The sequence below is a fragment of the Lissotriton helveticus genome, chromosome 12, assembly GCF_964261635.1.
Source record: "Lissotriton helveticus chromosome 12, aLisHel1.1, whole genome shotgun sequence".
Classification (NCBI taxonomy): Eukaryota; Metazoa; Chordata; class Amphibia; order Caudata; family Salamandridae; genus Lissotriton; species Lissotriton helveticus.
Genome location: NC_136073.1, coordinates 887212789 through 887228883, shown reverse-complemented (window position 1 = coordinate 887228883; position 16095 = coordinate 887212789). Strand labels below are relative to the sequence as shown.

The following is a 16095-nucleotide window of genomic DNA, read 5'->3' as shown; positions in this document are numbered from 1 at the left end:
TTACCTGATCCCCGTAAAAATCCTGCGGCTTTTTATGAAAATGTTGAAAGTGCAATTTCTTCATGTATCATGACGTTAGTTGATATTGATTTATTCTTCGGGTTGATATTGCCCCCTGATATGTGGAGAGCGATTCGCAGGTTCGATGACCTCACAACTCTCGGGGCCACTTGGAAAGATCTTGTTCAGGCTGATTTAGACAGAGAACCAGCATGTAAGCCGTGTCAATTAATATTAGACCTTCCAGGGGCCATACTAACAAAACTAAAAACTCTTGCTCCCGCTAAAAAGATTGATTGGACTATATTAGCCTCTTGTAAGCAGAAGGCGGATGAATCGGTTTCTGATTTTTTCTCTCGCTTCGAGGAAGCGTTCCATGATTACAGTGGTCAATTATTGACAGAAGATACTGGCAGGCATTTATTCGTTGATAAGTATGTGGCTAATCTCCTACCGGAGATTGCGAAACGATTAAAAGCGAGTGAAAGTTCATGGACCACAGCAACCCCTGCTTCTTTATTGACTATGGCTCAATATTATGAAAGGCAGGAATTGGAGGCGAAAGAAAGTAGTGAAAAGAAGGTGAAGGATTTAAAGACGAAGGTAATGTTAGCTCAGGTTCAGGCTACGAGGGGAAACAATAGAAGAGGGCGAGGGTCATACAATAATGCTCCTCCCCCTCGTTCTGACATTTCTGTGAATCAATGTGCATACTGCAAACAGTTTGGGCATTGGATTGCAGACTGTCTGGTGTTTCATGAGCAGCGTAATTTGAGGGGACGAGGTAGTGGTAGGTCTAGGACTTATTATGGAGGGTCAAGAGGAGGTTTTAGTACGAATGGTCGAGGAGGTTTTAGCACGAATGATCGTGGAGGATATGGAGCAAGGGGTCGTGGTCAGTCTGATTATAATACGTTTGATAATCGCAATCAATATCAGATAAATGAGGGTGGTCCTGCTGAACAACGGGATGAATATTATGCATAGGATTGCGTAGGACAGGGTGTGGGATCGGTTGAGGTACCAGTTGATCAGAGGGGTCCATACATAGAAGCACATGTTCTGGGTTCTACTGATCAATTTCTGGTCGATACAGGAGCTACTCGTAGCGCTTTGTCCAAACACTTGGTTCCTAGGGCTCCCCTGTCTAGCGAGGTAATTACAGCAATAGGGTTCGATGGAACGCCTACTTCTAGCCCACTGTCTCAACCAGTTGCATTTCATGTTGATGAATTTGCTGCCCATTGTCCCTTTTTGTTGTCCCCCAATACACCAGATAATATTATGGGACTTGATATGTTAAAACACTTCCGAGCTACTATTCGCTGTGCCCCAGAAGGAGTGCGAGTCGTGTTGAATGAGAATTACCCAGAACTGGAGCGAGTGTGTTTTCTTCATGAAACGGAAGTCCTGGCCTCCTTACCGGAAACATTGTGGGCCACTTCGGATACGGATGTAGGACAGATGTTAATTCCTCCAGTGCGTATTACTGTAAAGGAGGGAGTATCTCTGCCACGTGTCCCGCAATATAAGATTTCTAGAGAAGGTGAACTTGCCTTGATACACATTGTGAATGATTTGATTTCGGCAGGAGTAGTTGAGGAAGTCCCCTACAATGTTTGCAATAGCCCAATTTTACCGATCCTTAAAAGAGATACAGATGCTAAGGTTTACCGGTTTATTATTGATTTGAGGGAAATAAACAAGATAGTAGTGCCTCAGTACCCGGTGGTGTCTGACATCACCACGTTGCTTACGTTGGTTCCATCGACGGCAACTACTTTTACAGTCATCGATTTGAAAAATGCCTTCTTTTCGATCCCTGTACATCCTGATAGTCGATATCTCTTCGGTTTTACATTAAATAATAAATCGTACAGATTCTGTCGAGTTCCTCAAGGCTATACTGAAAGTCCTAGCATTTATAGTCAGGCATTAAAAAGACAGCTTGATTCCTTCGATTTACAAGAGGGAGTGGTTCTTATTCAATATGTAGATGATATCTTACTTGCTGCAGACACGCCAGAACAATGTGAGAAGAGTACCTTTTCTTTGCTTTCCTTTCTGGCCAAACATAATCATAAAGTTTCGAGGAAAAAGCTGCAATATTGTAGACCAAAGGTGACCTACCTCGGTCATCTTTTGTCTAAGGAGGGCCGTGCATTGACACCAGATCGAATTCAAGCAATCCTAGATACTCCAGTCCCTCGCACTCAGAAAGATGTTCGCGCCTTCATAGGTTTGACGTCTTTTTGTAGGCAATGGATATTGAGTTTTTCACATATCGTTAAACCATTGTTGGCATTGTTGTCTAAAGATACACCGATTCCCATTGAATGGTCGGATGAATGTCAGAATGCTTTTGAGCAATTGAGACAAGCTCTTTGTTCTGCACCAGTGTTGGGTACACCTGATTACACGAAGATCTTTACATTATATGTACATGAAAAGGATGGGTGCGCATTGTCAATGTTAGTGCAGACACATGGAGACAAACAGAGGCCTTGTGCATACTTCTCGGCGGTACTCGACCCTGTGGCTCGAGGATTGCCTGGATGCTTTCGAGCAGTTGCAGCAACAGCAGTAGCGATACGACAAAGTGAGGGAATAGTTTTGTCACACAAATTGTTGGTGCTAGTTCCCCATGCGGTAGATGCGTTACTGAACCAAACAAAAACGCAGCATCTAACCAGTGCCCGTCTGACAGGATATGAGCTAACGTTGTTGGCGCCGCACATCACACTAAAACGATGTGCGACACTAAATCCTGCTACTTTATTGCCGGATCCTGTTGCTGGGACCCAGAAGGAAGAACAACATGATTGTGTTTTTCTGACTGAGGAACAGACAAAGGGTCGTATCGATTTACAGGATACGCCATTTCCAGATGTAGATGGGGAACTGTGGGTTGATGGATCGTGCGTGAGGTTACCAGATGGTACGACTTCCGCAGCTTATGCAATCACGACACTTAAGACTGTGGTAGAAGCAGCACGGATACCCCAAAAATCGGCTCAAGCAGCCGAATTGATAGCCTTAACGAAAGCATGTGAGTTAAGTGCTGGACTATGTGTGAACATTTATACGGATAGTCGTTATGCTTTTGGAGTAGTGCATGATTTTGGCCTACTTTGGAAGGAACGAGGATTCCTAACTTCACATGGAGTACATATCATGCATGGAGAATTGGTACGCGATCTCCTGAATGCACTGTTATGCCCAAAGAAAGTTGCAATAGTCAAGTGCAGTGCACACAAAAAGGTGACGGACAAAATAGGGCAAGGCAATGCTTTCGCAGACCGCATTGCGAGAGAGACCGCTATGCTGCAAAATCATTTCCCCATGTATGTGGTGAAGTCACAAGCTGAGCGGTGGCATGATGCTAGAGAAGAAATATTAGATATACAGAAGTCAGCATCAGAGGCAGAACTTGTGAAATGGGCCACCGAAGGAGTATTGGATGATGAGGGTTGCTGGCGTAGTAAAGATATGGAAAGATGGAAACTACCCATGGCCTATTTACAAACAATGGTGCAAATGACACACGGGCTGGCACATATTGGAGCTCTCGCAATCACTAAATTGCTTACACGAGTTTGGGAAAATGCTGACATTGCTAGCACGGCTAAGAGAGTAGTGCAGACCTGTCTGATATGTTTGCAGCACAATCCTGGACAAGGGACTCATACTCCTAAAGGAGGGTTTGTTCCACCTACTGCACCATTCGAAGTACTACAAATGGATTACATCCAGCTGGAACGCTGTAATAATCTCAGGTATGTCCTAGTAGTGGTGTGTGCCTTCAGTAAATGGATTGAGGCTTACCCTACGAAAGACAATACAGCATTGACAACAGCTAAGGTGTTACTCAAGGAGTACTTCCCGCGTTATGGTGTTTGTAAACTTATGTGGAGTGATAATGGCCCTCATTTCATTGGGAAAGTAGTGGAATACGTCCTGAAAGGATTGGGAATCAAGCAACGATTCCATGCTGTCTTTCATCCGCAATCAGCAGGTTTAGTAGAGAGATACAATGCAACTCTGAAGCTGAAGCTAGCAAAGATAGTGGCATCGACATCTCTGAAATGGCCGGACGCTTTGCCTCTGGCATTGCTGTCCATTCGATCAGTGCCCCATTCTCGATCTGGCCTCACACCCTATGAAGTGGTGTTTGGAAGGCCTATGAACATTTGGGGAGTTCCAAAACCTCGTTTGATACATGATATGCCTTGTATAATGATGAACGATTATCTGGCACGATTAACAAATGATTTGCTTTCTATTCATCAACAGGTTCGAGAGGCGCTCCCTGATAACTCTGCTGGTGAGGCTCACGATCTCCGCCCTGGGGACCACGTGATGGTCAAAGTCTTTGAGCGATCTAGCAGTTTGGAACCGAGATGGCATGGTCCTGAGCAAGTGCTGCTGGCTACGCGAACTGCTGTGAGAGTCACTAATAAGAAGCGGTGGATTCATTCAACGCATTGCCGACGTGTCTCTCCGGATTTGGTGAGCCCTGTGGTGCTATCCGATTACAGAAAGATTTTGGATACAGAAAAGAGCCCAGCTGTCACGCCTGATGAATTGGAGGGAGCCTTCCCGGACCACGTTGTTCCTGATAAAGTGAAATATAATCTACGCCTTAGGAAATAAGATTTCTTTTGTGTTCTTTTTGAAACTGGTTGGTGACCGCTCTGAGGTTTGTGAAACGGAAGCCGGGAATATCAAGGGGGGGGGATCAGTTCTGTCCAGTGTAGCGACACCCGTCTTGAATCCCGGAGAACAAATCAACGGCAGCCTCAGTCCAGAACCATCGGGTTTTTTTTTTCTCTTTTCGCTTAGTGTTGCTTTTGAAGAAGTATTATTTTACTATGGCATCTCCTCTGACACGAAAAGGGAGAATTCTTGGTGCTGTTTTGTTTGTCTTGACCGTAGTGGTGATCGCAGTATTAGCTTGGACTATAGAACTGTTGTTTCCTGTACGAGAACATTTGCTGCCCACCACTCCAAGTCCATCTGAACATTTTCATTTCACTCTGCCTTTTCATGAAGAAAGACATAGGCAGACTTATTTGAATAACAGTTTTATTAAGATTTTGCATCATACTCATAATATGACCAATACTTCCAATTGTTGGGTATGTGGAATGTTGCCCGGACATCAGAAGAAGGGAGGAACACCACTCATTCCTCTCCCGTTTTCTCATAATGGTTCTTGTCATGCTTGGTACACTCTCCTTTTTACTCTGCGATGGCCAACGAAAGGTGGACTACTTTTTCGGTTGAACAAAATATGCTATAACGATAAAGATGGCTACCCACACGCTGAAGGAACTAAATTCGAATGGGAAGAATATCGTCCGGACAATGTTTCTACACCTCGTGTATATACGAATCAAAGACTTACAAATGTGACGAGCATGCATATAATAACAGTTATCGATACAAAAGCAGATTTGTGTATTAGAAATAAAGGTACAATCCCTGTAGGCCGTAGTGAATGTAATATTACACTTACCTTTGATACACCGACTGGAATTGCATTTATAGCTTCACGTAACACATATTTCGTTTGCGGAAATAAGGGATACCATCGTCTACCATTGGGATGGTTGGGAACGTGTTATGTAGCTTTTGTATTACCACCTGTATTTATTGCTCCTCCCATGTACCACAATGATTATGTTCTATACCATGATTTCATATTGAATAGAGTGAAACGAACAATAGATCTTGATGAAATAGACCAGACTGATACTACGTTGCAACAATATGTAGATTTCAATTTAGGGTTATTCTCATTCGTAGGAGCTGCACTGAATAGCAGGAAGATAAGGCGGCTTACACGTGTGGTGGAAGCCGTTGCCAATGAAACAGCCTCCGCTTTAGGGAATATTACTGAGGAATTGCAAATTACCAGAATTGTGGCGCTCCAGAATCGAATGGTTCTAGATGTGATATTAGCTGACAGGGGTGGAGCATGCCGCGTCATCGGAAGTAGTTGTTGCGTGTACGTGCCAGATAACTCACCTTCTGTATATGATTCGATTACAAGATTACATAAGATAGCTGCTGAGATCCACCCAGAAAATGGAACATGGACCTTTTCTGGTTGGTTCTGGACTCTGCTTAGTACTTGGGGTTGGAAATTATTAACGATTCTCTGTGTTTTTATTGGAGTACTATTTTTCCTTTGTTTATGTATTCAATGTGGCCCTACATTATGTTCTGTATGTATCACAGCCTGTATTCCGTCCAAACGAGCTACTGTCAAGCAAGAGAAACTGATCAATGATGAAGTATTAAAAATAATGGCTATTGACATTGAGGACGAACATTCTGACTATGTTCGCTATGAGGTAGCTTTTGCTAAACGCTAAAAGGGCCGTCTGTCGTGTTTTGGCAGCTCCTGAGTTAGCGTTTAGCACAGCTACACGGTCTTTTCTGTTAACTTGACCAAAATGAACGGGTGCCATTTTGAATCCTTCTACCTTCCGTTTCCTATGAACACGCTGCCTCGTGGTCAGTGTGCCCTTTCGTCCTTTCTCGATACCCATGGTCACTATTCTGCTCGGCAACAGGCTATTTTTAGTACTGGTCAAGCGCACATGCGCACTATGCATCAACTGGTCACTCTTTAGGAATGTGCATATTAACTGACCAGTGCTGTTTAACTCCTCCCACGTGCTGGCTGTGTTCCAAAAATGACCTTATATGTACCTAAAATGTGTAACTTGTAACCGCCTATCTTTTTATTGCTATTAAATTGTATAAAAGAGGTCGCACATCGATGTTCGGTGTGCTACTTCTTACATTGCCGAAGGGTGCTGTAGGAATGTATCACCACCCCATGGGGTCTTAATAAACTTGTCTTTTACCTTTTCCAGTGTCCGTGCCAACTTCTATACTAAGGTGTTCGAGAATTTAGCAGAGTATGTAGGCCTGATTTGAACCCAACACCACAGCTTCATGTTTTACATACTAAAGCACCTGCTATTGCTCTAACTAAACTTTGTTCGTTCTGCTTAACTATTAATGCCATAGTTACAATAAAGTAATGGGAATAATGTAGAGATAAGTGGTATACAGTGCATTAATTTATTCTTGTGTTCTAAATTGTTTTGTCTTTGATTTTGCGACTAGCTTGTATTTGGGCCTGATGTGTCATTGCTGAACTCCATATTGAAAAAGCTGCGTCTGCGCAGAAGAACTCAAAATCCCTGAAGCATTGGCATTGAAACACCGCCAAGTCCTGACTTACCCGCGAAGTTCTTGGGAACTTTACCTTCTGACCTCTCGAGAGGAAGCTTAATCGACTACATTGTATTTATTATTGAAACATTCATTGCTCGGTGGAATAAAAGTGCATGGGAAAATAAAATTATGGGCGGGAAGCATTGATTCTGAATATTGAATGAAGTTATATCATATCTGGTATGGTGTGATGACCTCTCCTCGTCTTTTGACCAATCAAATCAAGGGAATACACAAATTCGCAACACTGGGGGCGTGGTACATTGCCCTGGAAAATGGTATAATGAAGGTAGGCTTAGCTAGTTAGATTGTCTGACTTTTCCGAATAGCTGGCCTGTCACTGCCTGAACGCACTCAATAGATCGAGAGCAGAGGTGCTGGCGGAGCACTCTGTCAGAAGAATCGATAAATGAATCAGGGTCTGAGGGAGAAGAATCGATAACCCAATCGGGGTCCGGCTGTTAGCCGCAGAGAAGGGTGTGACGCTGGTGTTGGACTTTAGCTGAGGGTACCTGTCCTGACCTGCATCTGTCCTGTCCTGATCCATATTAGTCCGCACCTGTCTTGGTTCTGGTCTTCACCTGTTTTATCCTGCTGGCACCTAAACTATCGGGAGTCCTGTTTCTTTGTCCCAGCCCGTGGCCAAGGTTGGTCTTCACACCATTCTAGGTAAATATTAATATGTGTGGGTATGTCATTGTATTGTTTCCTTTTCTCGCCATCCCTATGTTTCAATGCCTAAAAGAAGTCTCATACTATTTCTAAATATCATTGCTTTAATCATTACTGTTCTAATTGAAAAGGTTTTAATTGCTTCTATATGGATTGTGACATTTAAGACTTTGCATAGATAAAGTGTTTAAACTTTCCCCGAGTATGTGGTTATCTTATGAAGATAAATGAAATGTTATTTTTCTACCTATTATTCTAACACTCTTGATCCCTTAGGACTTAATTACAGGTGACAAGGATTGGTAAGTCAAAGTGTATAGGTACAAGTCCTAAAGTAAAATAAAAAAAACCTGATTGGCAAATGGTTAAACCGGATTTACCTGTTCAAAGTGTGTATGTTTATGGGCCTAGGTAAGTATGGTAATTGAGCAGGTAACTCCACCCGCCATCAATACCCCTTAATGTGCCCTTACATCCGTTTAGGTAAACATTTGTAGGATGGGAAATTAACATCAGATAAAACCTGTGTTAATACCCAGGGCAGAAGGCAATAGCATTAGAACATGACCACCCTTGAGGACAACATGTGGCTCCATTGACTGCCCATCCTTAGAGTTCCCTTTGCAGCCACACCTGTGTATGTGGTATTTCTAGGGTGTTGTAATGATGTAGGACAGAAAATATCACAAACAGGGAAGAGCTGGACACAGACTACGAGAGAGTGATGACACTCCAGAGAGTGCATCCGTGGCTGTGGTCTCGAGGGTGCACTCAGAGCCAGCTTGAACCTTGCAAAGATAAAGCGTGTGAAGACCCTCACTCCCCCCCTCCATCCATCCCGCCCACTGCCCTCAGCCTTTCATACTTAGAATGGTGGTCCCATGGCATTAATTTACTGCTCCAAACTCAACCTTCCGTTGAGCCACGTGGGAATGAGGCAAGAATGTTCAAACTAAAAATGTGCAAAATATTGTGTGAACTCAACAAAAGTAGGGTGCACTTGAGAGCTCTGCTCTTTCCCCTACTCTCTGTCAATCTTTCATGAGGTTCAGGGAGTAGGTGGAGTTCAGGTGTCAAGTCCCCCCAGAGAGACCCAGGTGGGGCTGGGATGGGCCCCTGGACCAGGGCTTGGTGCAGAAGAAAGGGACCCCTTGGATTCTACTCACTTCCGGGCTTGGAGAAGTCATCGTCTGGACCAGTTCCGGGGGTCTCGGTTGGGCCGTTCCACTGCTCCCAAGCGAGCCCGGGGTCTTCCCAGCCACAGAGGTCGCCCTGAGTGTCGAAATCACAGCTGGCGAGACACGCTGGGTGAGGAGAAGAAGAGGGTGGTTATCAGACCATGCCTGGTGAGCAAAGCAGCCACATTTGTTCCCAGGAAGGACCTCTCTTAACAGTCAGATGCACCACAAGCTGAACCAGACAAAATATCAAGTTACCCCAGTATCTAGACCATCCCAGAAGTAGCCCCCATGAGAGCACCTGGGTAGGAAAGAACCAATCATGGACGCAATCTCTACTCACGAGATCCCAACACCCATGCTTCTCTGGACGCCTAGGCGGCCTGATATCCAGTGACCTGGGGTGAAACAGAGCAAACACAGCCAGAGCTGCATGCAAGGAAGGCACTATCCAAAGCAGGTACAAACACTCAGCTAGGAAAGAACCATTCACCGGCGAACTCTCTAATTACGAGATCCCAACACCCGTGCTTCTCTTCTCAAGGATCAAAGGCGGCCTGAGATCCAGTGACCTGGGGGTGAAGCAGCACAAACACAACCAAGAGGGCAGAACAATGCATCCAAGGCTCCCTGCGCATAAGGCAGAACACTGAATCCATAGGGTAGAGCAATGCATTTTAGATTTTATTCATTTTATTTTAGAAGTTTTATATAGCGCTGACAGGAGGGTATCGGAACACTTTACATCAGTTACAGAGCAGATCAAGACAGAGCAAAACATAATACAATAAAGCAGGAAATTCAGAATAAAAATATGAATAATGTCAATGATGAAGAGTTCCTGTTCGGGGTCTTGTTGACACAGCGTCGGAGAGGAGTGAGGTGTCTACTTCAGCACTCAGACTGCTCCTATCGGTTCGCTAGGGATCGATCGAGGAACAGGATTTTGAGCTGACTTTTAAATTTAGCAAAGGAGGGAATAGTTCTGATGTGAGGGGGAATAGAGTTCCAGATTTTGGGCGCATTTCCGCTGCAGGAGCTGGCAGTGGTTTTTTGTTTTCCTGATTTCAGCAGGATGAGGAGTAGGGTGTTAGAGCTTCTGAGGTTCCTGGTCTGACCTGCTTTTTTGAGTTGGCAGACAGATATTCGGGTTTGCCGGTGTGTAGGGCTTTGTGTGTGAGGCAGGCTGTTCTGAAGTTCGTCCTCATTTCTACCGGTAGCCACTTGAGCTCTCTGAGTGCAGGTGAGATGTGATCAAATTTCTTGATTCCGATGACCATTCTGGAAGCCGCGTTGAGAGTTGTTTTCAGATTTAGCTATTCCCGAGAGGGCTGCATTTCCATAGGCTAATCTTGACAGCACCAATGATTGGGTGGCATGTTTGAGATCTTTGGGCGGGATGAAAGGTTTTATTTTGTTCAGTACCTTCAGGTTGAGGAAGGTGCTCTTAGCCGAGTTCTTAATGTATTTGGTCATGTCCAGTTTTGGGTCTAGCGTGATGCCTAATGATTTAACAGAGTCGGCCAGGGTGAGGTTCACATTGAGCACATTGATAGCTTTTAACCAATTGACCATTTGTGGGTTCTCTTCTTTGTTCGATATGAGGAGTAATTCAGTTTTGTCCGGATTCAGTTTTAAGTGGTTACTTTACAGCCAAAGTTGCACTTCCCTCAGTATGTCGTTGAGTCTTTGAATGTCTTTAACCCCTCCCATGCTCATGACGAGCTGCTCGTCATGAGCCACGGTGGCCGTGTGCTCATGACGAGCTGAGCTGGTCATAACGGCCGCAACGCTCACACGCGGGTCTAATTCCTCCGCTGTGCTGAACGTTCTACAGAAATGGGTGTGGCCGTGACGAGCTGAGCTCGTCATGAGCACAGCGCCACCATGCTGCGTGACGAGCTGAGCTCGTTACGAGCACCGGGGTGCTGTGCGCGCCCCCCCGCCCCCCAGCACAGCGAAGGAATTATCTCCACAGGGAAGGGGTTAACAGAGGAGACTTCCAAGTAAATTTGAGTATCATCAGCATATAGGTGGAAGGGAATGTTAGCTTTTTTGAGTTGGGTGGTGAGGGGTTCCATGTAAATTTTGAAGAGTTGAGGGGAGAGCACTGACCCTTGAGGAACTCCCCTATTGACTTGGTGAAGGTCGGATTCAAAGCTTTTGATTTTGATTCTCTGGGAGCGATTGTGTAGGAATGAGGAGAACCATTTGAGGACCACCTCGTCAAGTCCGGCCCTTTCTTCGAGAGCCTTGATGAGAAGTTTGTGTTCTACTGTGTCAAATTCTGCAGATAGGTCTAGGAGAATGAGGAGGCAACATTGGTCTGAGTCTAGTGATTTGAGGATATCATTGATGATGTTGATTATCGCGGTTTCTGTGCTGCAGTCTTTCCTAAAGCCAGACTGATGGGAGTCAAGGAGGTTGATACCATCCATGTGTTGAGTTAATTGTTGGAGTACACATCTTTCTAGGATTTTGGATAGAAGAGGAAGGTTGGAGACGGGTCTGAAGTTATTCAAATAGTTGATATCCATGCCAGGTTTTTTCAGCAGTGGGGTGACTTGTCCTATTTTGAGGCAGTCTGGAATGATTCTGCTTTTTAGGGAGCTGTTTATAATCTTGCACCAGAGTGGGGCTAAGGAGAGTTTCAGCTTTTTGGTCAGTTGTGCGGGTAGAGGGTCTAGGACGTGAGATAAGCTTGGAGGTGGAGATCAGTTTGACTATCTCCTCTTCTGGGATGGGATGGAAGAGTGACCAGGGTTTAGTGTGGGGTAAGAGTGCGCTACCAAACACCCCAGACAGGCTGCTTTTGGAAAGGGGGGCGCTATTGATGTCCAGTGAGCGCTTGATCTTGGAAATCTTGTCATTGAAGTAGTTGGCGAGGTTGTCGCAAACATCTTTGGATGCCTGCCCTAGGGACGTAGCGGGTTTGGAGTATTGTTGTCTGATGATGTTAAAGAGCTCCTTGGGTCTGTTTTTTGCGCTATCCAGTGTGGAGCGGAAAAACTGGGATTTTTTGTTCTTGATGTGACTGTTGTACTTCTTCCGGACTGTTCTGAGTTGATCGCGGTGGATGGTAGTAGGATTGTTCCTCCAGCGTCTTTCTGTGGCTCTTAATTGTCTCCTTTTCTCGTTGATGTCTGAGTCGAACCATGATCTGGATGGAATAGCTCAGCTTTTTTTTTATTTCAGGGTTGCTAGTTGATCAAGCAAGACTACCATATTCGAGTTATAGAGCGAGGGAAGATCGGTTGTGGAGAGGTGGTCATTGCCGCTGGGGAGGAGCGAATTTAGCCTTTCTTCCATGACGCCACGGTGAATCTGGGTGAGATTTCTGGACCATTTGGGTGGGTCTTGTACGGGTGGCATGGATAGCACTCTTTGGTTGATGTGGAATAAGATCATGTGGTGATCCGACCAGTCCACTGGTAATGCATCCAACGCTCACTGCACATAAGGCAGAACAATGCATCTAAGGCTCCCTGCGCATAGGGCAGAACAATGCATCCATAGGGTAGAGCAATGCATCCAAGGCTCCCTGCGCATAGGGCAGAACAATGCATCCAAAGCTCCCTACGCTTAGGGCAGAACAATGCATCCAAGGCTCCTTGCGCATAAGGCAGAGCAATGCATTGAAGGCTCCTTGCGCATAGGGCAGAGCAATGCATCCAAGGCTCCCTGCGCATAGGGCAGAGCAATGCATCCAAGGCTCCTTGCGCATAGGGCAGAACAATGCATCCAAGGCTCCTTGCGCATAGGGCAGAACAATGCATTGAAGGCTCCTTGCGCATAGGGCAGAGCAATGCATCCAAGGCTCCCTGCGCATAGGGCAGAGCAATGCATCCAAGGCTCCTTGCGCATAAGGCAGAGCAATGCATTGAAGGCTCCTTGCGCATAGGGCAGAGCAATGCATCCAAGGCTCCCTGCGCATAGGGCAGAGCAATGCATCCAAGGCTCCTTGCGCATAGGGCAGAACAATGCATCCAAGGCTCCTTGCGCATAGGGCAGAACAATGCATCCAAGGCTCCCTGCGCATAGGGCAGAGCAATGCATCCAAGGCTCCTTGCGCATAGGGCAGAGCAATGCATCCAAGGCTCCTTGCGCATAGGGCAGAACAATGCATCCAAGGCTCCTTGCGTATAGGGCAGAACAATGCATCCAAGGCTCCTTGCGCATAGGGCAGAGCAATGCATCCAAGGCTCCTTGCGCATAGGGCAGAACAATGCATCCAAGGCTCCTTGCGTATAGGGCAGAACAATGCATCCAAGACTCCCTGCGCATAGGGCAGAGCAATGCATCCAAGGCTCCTTGCGCATAGGGCAGAACAATGCATCCAAGGCTCCTTGCGCATAGGGCAGAACAATGCATCCAAGGCTCCTTGCGCATAGGGCAGAGCAATGCATCCAAGGCTCCTTGCGCATAGGGCAGAACAATGCATCCAAGGCTCCTTGCGTATAGGGCAGAACAATGCATCCAAGGCTCCTTGCGCATAGGGCAGAACAATGCATCCAAGGCTCCCTACGCTTAGGGCAGAACAATGCATCCAAGGCTCCTTGCGCATAAGGCAGAGCAATGCATCCAAGGCTCCCTGCGCATAGGGCAGAGCAATGCATCCAAGGCTCCTTGCGCATAGGGCAGAACAATGCATCCAAGGCTCCTTGCGCATAGGGCAGAACAATGCATCCAAGGCTCCTTGCGTATAGGGCAGAACAATGCATCCAAGGCTCCTTGCGCATAGGGCAGAACAATGCATCCAAGGCTCCTTGCGTATAGGGCAGAACGATGCATCCAAGGCTCCCTGCGCACAGGGCAGGATTGTGTCCGGATATTACTGAATCTCTGCTAAAAAAAACTTCTGGTTCCTTAAGGTGCTTGCATTGCGTGAGCTACCGACAACCACACTCCACATTACCTGCACCACCCATGCTAAACTCACGCATTCAGCCAGAAAGCCTTACTTGTGCACGGTCCTTTCCGGATGGAGATCTCATCGAGCGCAATGTTCATATTTGGTAAAGCACCCCGGATCGCTTCGAAGACCACCTGTAGGGGAAGAGAAGGATCATTTCATCACCTGAGATAGAGTGAGGGATGTTTTTACCTTTTCGTGAGCTCTCCTATTGGGATGGGGCTAGTTCAGCACTTAAACCGCATCTTAATCAGGGTACAGGACAGTGTGCGATAACTAAACCACAGGCAATTCAAGGGTGTACACCAGATCAGGTGCACAGGAGTGGCAGCCTCTCTAAGCTTTCTGATGCTAATGGGATCTGCGTCCAGAGTGGTGGGAGGATCCCCAAGTAATAGAAAGACATGATGCCTAAGTGCAGAATAGATCACAGTAGGGCATGCACAGCACTGTAGTCACTTGTGCATAAACAAAGCCATACAGGAAACACCCTGCCCTCCAGGCAGGACAAACTACAACTACATAACTGAATGTTGCCACGTAAACAAATGATGGATGGAATGCTGACCAATGCAAACATTCACCCCAGTCAAGAGATCTGGGTTAAATCCATTGTTCTTTTGCTCACCATGCCACCCCAGTTGAGACTCAGACATATGCCAATCAGTCTTGACCCTGTGCCTCATGGGAACAGTCCAGACCGAACTGCCAGGTCAGGTTCTCCCTGGACCGGAAACAAGCATCCTGGGACCAGTTTCTGGGCATCACACTTCATCAGCCAGGCTAGCTTGAATCCAGTGGCACAGTGAGCAAGGGACCCACGTCTGAGCATACCCATCCCACATATCGCGAAATGTGTTGCACAAAGAAATGATGGACAGAATGCAATTCGGCTCATCTGTTCCCATGAGGAGCAGGGTCAAGACTGATTTGAATATGGCTGGGTCCAAACTGGAATGATGTGGATTGCAAAACAACAATGGATTTAACCCAAATCTGTGACTGGCGGTGAATGTTTGATTCATTCTGCATTTCGTTCATTATCCGTTCTTTTTGCAGCTGAGTGTTGCCAGCAGGAATATCAGACCAATGAGCACAGCAGCAGTAGGCAGGGACTCTCAGTGTGTCAGCTACAAAAATAAAAACTCAGAACAAAAGTTCAGAAATAGGCCCGTCTTCCTGCCCGATCCCTATTGGTCAAATGGCAGCGGGCGTGTCTTCAGCCAATGAGCAGCAACCAAGAAATGTTCAAAGGTGCTCTGGTGCCAAGGAACTGAACAAAGAAAAATTGCGCTTTTCAATCAACATATTCTGCTGGTCACATCTTTAGCTGGTAGTTGAGAATTCCAATAAAAGCCCATGTTGATACCAGAACATGGGCTTCTATTGGAATTCTCAAGGGCATATTATCAAGCCCATTATCGCCGCTTTAGCGGCAGTTTTCTGCCGCCAAAGTGGCGAGAATCTCACCTCTGTTTCTTGATAATATGCCCCTTAGGGCCAGATGTAGGTAGGGTTTTACCGGTCGGTAACGGCCGAATTCGGCCGTTACCGACCGGTAAAAGGAATTTGAGATGTAGGGGGCAGAATCGGTAAATTTACCGTTCTGTAAATTTACCGACCTGTAATTTGACAGAATCTGTAAATATACCGGTCGGTAAATTTACCGACCGGTATATTTACAGAATCTGTAAAATCGATATGTAGGTGGGACTCTTATGAGTCCCACAAGGCCTAAGAAATCGGTATTTTACCATCAAATTCAATTTGATGGTGAAATACCGATTCAGGTGTGCATGCAAATGTGTGCATGCACACCTGTGCCATATGACAGGCAGACCTGCCCTTAGGGCAGGTATGCCTGCCATATGGCCCCCGAACCTTTTTTGGGGGTGCTAGAGGGTGTCAAAGTGACACCCCCTGCACCCTTGCCAAAAATCTGTATTTACCGATCGGTAAATACCGACCTGTAATGCCCCATTCATTCCTATGGGCTTCAAAGCCCATAGGAATGAATGGAGCATTACAGGTCGGTATTTACCGAATCGGTAAATACCGACTTTTAAAGAATCGGTAAAT

General features: G+C 46.0%; 1 protein-coding gene across 1 annotated transcript in view; it reads right to left on the bottom strand.

Annotated features, from left to right (window-relative positions):
* Positions 1 to 16095, bottom strand: part of LOC144797757 (IgGFc-binding protein-like) — a 283418-nt gene that overhangs the window by 204630 nt on the left and 62693 nt on the right. The window contains exons 12-13 of the mRNA XM_078668518.1: positions 14066 to 14150; positions 9093 to 9230 (exon numbers count right to left, since the gene is read on the bottom strand). Of these exons, the coding sequence (XP_078524644.1) occupies positions 9093 to 9230; positions 14066 to 14150 (223 nt within the window). The remainder of the gene's footprint in view (positions 1 to 9092; positions 9231 to 14065; positions 14151 to 16095) is intronic.